At 33.1% G+C, this 7,280-nt stretch overlaps 1 protein-coding gene across 1 annotated transcript; it reads left to right on the forward strand.

Moving 5' to 3' along the window:
• The first annotated feature begins 3,674 nt into the window (after window positions 1-3,674).
• On the forward strand, window positions 3,675-6,682 carry LOC107799614 (glycerol-3-phosphate acyltransferase 1-like). The gene is made up of 3 exons (XM_016622757.2): window positions 3,675-4,496; window positions 5,028-5,514; window positions 6,072-6,682. The coding sequence occupies exons 1-3, from the start codon at window positions 3,849-3,851 to the stop codon at window positions 6,632-6,634; spliced, it is 1,698 nt and encodes a 565-aa protein (XP_016478243.1). The 5' UTR covers window positions 3,675-3,848; the 3' UTR covers window positions 6,635-6,682.
• The last annotated feature ends 598 nt before the right edge of the window (window positions 6,683-7,280 follow it).

Consider the following 7,280-nt stretch of genomic DNA (forward strand, 5'->3'; position numbering starts at 1 on the left):
CACTACGGATAATTCTAAGGGAAACATACTTATCCCGATGCAATTAATCCTTAGTTGCGAATCACACAAAAAATTTCATGCGTGTTCATCATTCCCCATTCATGTGGGGGATTGTTGGGGTTGAAGTGTGGTAGTGTGAATGGAAAATGAGGAAAGAAGGTGAAAAGGCAACTTTGGCTTTTGCACTTTGTCCCTCATTAGTTAAAGACAAGTATTTTGTTGGGTTTAAATATAGAAATACTTCCTTAAGCTCTTAAAAGGAGCTAAGAGGAAGGGGCCTCGCGCCGTCATCGTCGTCGCTTGCAGATTCGGATTCGGATTCGGTCAATTGATATGATTGATTGACTTAATTTTTTGGACCAATAAAATGAAATTAATTAATTAGATATTAATATTTTGAGCGACCGTTATTTGTAACGATAAATTAATTAATTTCCGTCTTTAACTTTATTTAAATATTCCCGCGTTAAACAGCTACCAGAGAGGCTGCATTTCACGAATAGCCACCTGCAGTGTGAACATCCACTTTCACACCCTTTCAATCCAGAAATTCGTTGGCTATAAATAAGCAATCATTCCTTCAGAATTTTTTTATCTTGAGATCTTATGCTTCATCTCCTTTTTCTTTCTGCATCATTACTTTCAAAACAAAGTAAGTCGGTCGTGTGATTTACACCATAATTTTGAGTTTGCTGATAACTTAGTGGTTTGAAGTGCCACTACCGCTAAGTTAAAAGTTCCGTTCTATCCTGGGAGAATTTATCCGTAAACCTTGAGCAACAATGATGGGATAAGATTCTTTAAGGACACACAAGGAATTTGTGGGCTCGGGACATAATACTGCCAATTTCTTTTAATTTATTTTTTCTGTTTTAGTCACTTATAAATTCAGAATATCTAACAATTTTTAAGGTTGAGTTAAGCTCAAAGTCTATTTCTTTAACCGGAAGAAAGAGGAGGTGGGGTGAGATTCTTCAAAAAGAAGCCAGAAGCCATATAATTAAGTTTTTCAAAGAGAAACATAAACTAGTTAGGCGGTCACCAACACCCTAGTCTACCAAACTTTGTTAACTATAGACGGAAAATCCCAACTCCTATCATAGGCGAAGTTAGAATTTGAACCTTATGAATTCGAGATTATAATCCTTTTAAGTCACTGAGTTCTAAATTAATAATTTATACGTATTTATTAGATTTCTTAATATAAATATAGAATTTGAACAAAAATTACTAGTTCGGCCGAACCCGCAACAAACACTATGGCTGCGTCCCTGAATCCCATATAGAGAGCAATTCTCATATTGCATAGAAAGATTCTGCTAGAGGGCAAAAAAAGTCTAAGCATGCATCAGACAATTAAAGTTAATTTCACTTGCTAATTGATGAGTTTAAGCTCTATGCATTAATTACACAATAAATAGCAACTAATCTACTATCACAATTAATGAAAATCAATTTTCTAAAAAAATAACATACATAATATTTAAAAGATACATTTGTGTTATAAAACGAAATTAGTAAATAATCTTAATTTCCAAAATAATAAATATTAATTAATCATGTTTTAGAGCTTAGATCTGCTCTAATGGTCCTTCTTCTAGTTTGTTCTAGTACCTGTTTCTTTGTACAAAAATATTAAAAGAGTACCGTTTGATTAAAAGGTACAAAGGTTGTTTAACTTTACATAAAATTTATGATAGTTTACCAATAACTAAAAATTCTTTACCTGCAACAACAACAACAATGGCCCAGTAAAATTTTACTAGCGGAGTCTGGGGAGGATAGTGTGTACGCAGACCTTATCCTTACTCCGAGGGAATAGAGAGACTGTTTCCGAAAGACCCTCGGCTCAAGAAGACGAAAAGAGATAATATCAATACCACCAATAGAAACCATAGGAAAAATAACATCATGAAAAATGAGAAAGTAGATGCAAAGCCAAAGCGATAGACACAAAGGCGGATCCGAGATTTAAACTTTATGGATTCAGATTCGCAATTCAACTACATCTCATCTAATTTAATGGGTTCAAAATTTATTATTTGTATATATTTAATGATTTTTTGGGCAAAAATACAGGATAAGAGCGAAAGCTATGGGTTCAGTTATGTCTCTGGATAAACAGTACATAGACACGACACTATGAAAAACAAAAGAATAGTAAGACACAATATTGTCATTAGCTGACATCGACAAAAGCCCTACCAGACTAGCCTTACAAAGGTACGAAGTAAGGAAAGACTCAACTACCTGGTCATGTCTTTGGAATCACATAAGAATTTTATTTAAAATAAATCTTATCTTACCATGTATAAGGCAGGTATTAGATATTGATAAATTGACTAATTAGATGAAACAAAGTTCAAAAGATAATTATAAGTTCAAAAGATAAATAACATAAATAATTTCAAAAGATGCATTTGTGATATAAAACAAAGTTAATAGATAATTATAAGTTCCAAAATAATAAATGTTAATCATCTTTAAGGGTTTAGATCTACTGTAATGGTTCTTTCTCCGGTTTGTTATAGTACTTGCTTCTTTGTACAAAAAATATTATTGGAGTATTGTTCAATTAAAATGTATAAATGTCGCTCAACTTTACATAAAATTCATGTATGATAGTTTACCAATAACTAAAAATTCTTTACCCGCATTTACTTATTTTATGAAATACTAAAACTTATATCTTTATCCTGCTCATGCCTTAGGAATCACATAGGAATTTTATTAAAAATAAATCTTGTCTTACCCATGTGTAAGGTGGGTATTAATTATTTTAAGAATGACTAATAAGATGGAAGTTGAGTCTAAATCGCTGAGACATGCATTTTCCAAAAGGTTAATGTTTAAATATGCTATAAAAATCGTGATCCTATATAGTATTCAATCATATTATATATATGCTTAGGCATGTACTTCATGGACACTTTAATAGCACCAACGTTCATAATATAATACGACTAAGTTCTAACAAATGTTTTTAAAATATATATGCAATAAAAATATGATTTAATTTTTCTTTGTATGCTATAATATTCTTGAATATTCTTGATTCATTTATTTACATGGTGGGTTTGTGCGCTTGTGTAAGACCTTTTTGGAGCTTGTTGTACTAAATTATATCTAAGTAAAAAAAATACTTGAAGCTCTACATTATGCAAAAAAAGAAAATATATAGAAATATTAGTTCCTCCAAACTTGAACCTCATTTTTAATAAGAAAACTTGAACTTGACTATCTGCAAACAGATATCTGCCAGCGAATTCAAACTTAAATATAGCATATAAAATAATGATTCATGGTTGAGACTTGAGAGGAAATATAATTATGTTGTATGGTTAAATGAACAAATAAATTATATAAGGTAAATTTTATTTGAATTTGAAGTCCTATATTTTAGGATTTGTTATTTAGTTCAACTAAGGAAAAATTTAATAACTAGAATCTTATTTAATTACAATCTTGTTCAATATGAAATATGTATTTAAAGAAAAAAAAGGGAACGACATTTTGCACGTGAATTTGTGATTTTAATTTAACAGATAGATAGATCACACGTGTATTTATTTTATTGTAATTTTTACACAAAGAAGAACTAATTGCGATCAGCTTCCCCTTTAATATTACTCCTATAAATTTACTCTGCTACTGGTCCATTTCTCTTCATCCTTTCCACCCCATCTATCCATTTCAAATTCTCCTCACTGCAGTCAACTTTCCCTTTGTTAGTACTCACTATAGCATATAATCAATGACAATTCCAGTATAAAATATAGTTTTGGGTACTACTGCTAGAATCATTCTTATAATACAAATTTCTGGCTAATTTATGTTACAAAGCTGCAATGAAATTCAAAAACTCTGCCTTTCTTTTCAGAAAACCATCTTTTAAATCATCTCATCAGCTTCCTTTGTACCCCAATATAACAACATGTAATTTACATGGTAGAAAATCACAAACATTAGTATGTGATATACATGGCACTTTGCTTAGATCACAATCTTTTTTCCCATATTTTATGTTAGTTGCATTTGAAGGTGGGAGCATTTTCAGAGCCTTTTTCTTGCTTTTGTCAAGTCCTTTTTTATGTGTTTTAAATTTTGAACTTCAATTAAAAGTTATGATTTTCATTACATTTTGTGGATTAAGATTAAAGAACATGGATATTGTTGGAAGAGCTGTTTTGCCCAAATTTTATCTTGAAAATCTTAATCTTCATGTTTATGAGGTGATAAATTCAGCAGGGGCTAAGATGGTATTTACTAGTGTGCCTAGAGTAATGGTTGAAGGATTTCTTAAAGAGTATCTAAATGTTGATAGTGTTATTGGGACTGAGTTGCATACTATTGGGAATTACTTTAGTGGATTGGTATCCAATTCAGGGTTGCTTATAAAGCACAGAGCTTTAAAGGAATTCATTGGGGAAAGAAAACCAGATATTGGCATTGGAACTTCAAGTTTTAATGATCATCTCTTTATCTCCTTTTGCAAGGTTAGTGTATTATAACTTATTATAACACGTTACCTGTCTTATTTTTAGCTTACAAATCTCACTTATGCTGAATGATTACCTAATTATCTTTTAGGTGATTTGATAGTATCATTAAATACATTGTAATAATACTACACTTTTTAAGCATGGATGTTCAGTGCTCTAATTTCTGTACAAGCCACAATTAACTTTGTGCCATTGACATAAGCATGCCATAGTGGCCTGCCATGGCCGACCTCGTGCTATTGACATAGGCATGCCACGGCCGAACTCGTGCAGTTGATATAGGCATACCATGGCCGACACCGTGCCATTGACATAGGTATGCCACGGCCACCTTCCACGGCCGACGTAAAGGTGGTAAAAATGTTTTAGGCTATAGTAGGTTACTTGTTTTATTTTCAAATTACTATCAATCCCACTTGTTATGCACGTTAGCACGAGTATTCATATTTATCTTTTAGGTGACTCGACAGTGTAAAAGCTCTTTTACGAAAAAAATGAATAATGTATCTTCTGGAATTTGAACAGGAAGCTTATGTGGTTAACAAAGAAGACATGAAAATTGGTGCAAGCTCAACAATAATGCCAAGGGAGAAATATCCAAAGCCTCTAATATTTCATGATGGAAGGCTAGCTTTCCTTCCTACACCTCTTGCAACTCTTTCAATGTTCATATGGTTTCCTCTTGGAATATTTCTAGCAATTTTTAGAATCTCCATTGGTATATTCTTGCCCTACAAATTGGCCCTATTTTTGGCCACTTTAAGTGGTGTGAAACTCAGTTTAAATGGCACAGATCCATCAAGATTAGAAAATGGGAAAGGTGTACTCTATGTTTGCAATCACAGGACACTTTTGGACCCTGTTTTTCTTAGTATATTATTGGGGAAACCTTTGACAGCAGTGACTTACAGCTTGAGCAAGATGTCAGAGTTTATTTCTCCTATAAAAACTATGAGATTGACAAGAGATAGAGAACAAGATAGAGAGACCATGCAGAAATTGCTAAGTGAAGGTGATGTTAGAATTTTGTAAAAATTCAAATGCTTGTCATATTCACTATAGCTATATACTCTCAATCTCATAGCAATCTCGCAAAGAGAGCACAAATATCGTATTTAACAAACGTTTTCAAGTGTTTAAAATCATGCTCCTTCCATGAATGTTTTCAGAGTACAAGGGTCAAACTAATTAGTTTTCGGTATAACTCACATAAAATTTCCAATTTTTTTGATATAAATTTTTATATTTAAAAACTATATAAAAATATTTTAAGTCACAATAGTTACAATTAAAAATACTTAAAATGTATTTGTAACTTTGGCGTAACTGGTAAAGTTATTGCCATGTGTCTAGGAGGTCACGGGTTCAAGCCCTGAAAATAGCATCTTGCAAAAATGCTGTGGTCTGGGCCTTCCCCGGATCGCGCACATAGCGGGAGCTTAGTGCACCGGGCTGCCCTTTTTTTTTTATTTGCAAAAAATATGGACAAAGAAAACGCTATTTGACTCCTTTATTAGGCTCAGGTTCAGATTAACTATTTTGTGTTCCTCTAACAATATTTTTTAGCAGGTGATTTAGTGGTTTGTCCAGAAGGAACCACATGCAGAGAACCATATCTATTGAGGTTCAGTTCCTTGTTTGCTGAGTTAACTGATGAGATTGTGCCAGTGGCTGTGAACACAAATGTGACAATGTTTTATGGAAATACTGCTAGTGGATTCAAGTGCTTGGACCCAATCTTTTTCTTAATGAATCCCAGGCCTAGTTGCACTATTGAGATACTTGGGAAGGTGCCTAAAGAGCTAACATGCGCTGGTGTGAAGTCTAGAAATAAAAATAAAGAGCAGTCTGGTGCATCAAGCTCCCGCTATGCGAAAGGTTTGGGGAAGGGCCGGACCACAAGGGTCTATTGTACGCAGTCTTACCCTATATTTCTGCAAAAGACTATTTCTACGACTCAAACCCGTAATCTCCTGATCACATGGCAAGGTGGGAAGTCTACACATGAGGTGGCTAATTACATACAGAGACAATTGGCTGATGCATTGGGTTTTGAGTGCACTAAGTTTACAAGAAGGGACAAGTATTTGATGCTAGCTGGAAATAAAGGCCTAGTTATGCAGAATCCTTAGTTGTTCTCAACTTATAGCAAATGTGAATTCAAGAATCAAGATCTATAAGTATGGTTGGAATGAGTGTGATTTTATGTATATATTTTAATTTTTTTTGAATATGTATACATATATCAAGTTAAAAGTAATAGGCTCAATTGAACTTACAGAATCCGTTCGAAATCTGCTTATGTCTTGTAGCAAACCATATAAGTATATATAATTCTTTTTAGGACAGATGTATATAGTATGTTTTGGACCCTTACATTTTGTATTTTTTTGGTGGTGGGGGGGGAGGGGGGTGAGAGGGGGTTGGCATCTCACTTTTGGTTTTGGATGTATAATAAACCTTTACAATAATTGACGAATAATATATGATGCCAAAACTTCAAGAATTGCTGATTGAATTCTAGAAGTTGGTGGATTGAGCGCATGAAAAATAAAACCTCTTGAAATTAATCATGGTTAAGTGTTAAAAAATGTATATACAAAATATGTATATTATATTTATTGGCTTGACGTAAGTTTCTACCCGAAATACTTGACCAAAATGGAAAGAAAAAGGGTGGAGAAAGGAAAAGATAAGCAACCCCTCCAAATTTTGTACAAACGCCTTTGGAGGAAGATAAGTTAAGAACATTTTTTGTTAGACACGTTGTACCACCTA

This window comes from Nicotiana tabacum, chromosome 8 (genome assembly GCF_000715075.1).
Source record: "Nicotiana tabacum cultivar K326 chromosome 8, ASM71507v2, whole genome shotgun sequence".
Classification (NCBI taxonomy): domain Eukaryota; kingdom Viridiplantae; phylum Streptophyta; class Magnoliopsida; order Solanales; family Solanaceae; genus Nicotiana; species Nicotiana tabacum.

Excerpts from the sequence above, each read along its gene's own strand:
- LOC107799614 (XM_016622757.2), top strand. The coding sequence starts at position 3,849 with ATGAAATTCAAAAACTCTGCCTTTCTTTTCAGAAAACCATCTTTTAAA. Across the intron at positions 4,497-5,027 it reads TCTTTATCTCCTTTTGCAAG|GAAGCTTATGTGGTTAACAA; the intron begins GTTAGTGTATTA and ends GAATTTGAACAG. Across the intron at positions 5,515-6,071 it reads GCAGAAATTGCTAAGTGAAG|GTGATTTAGTGGTTTGTCCA; the intron begins GTGATGTTAGAA and ends ATTTTTTAGCAG.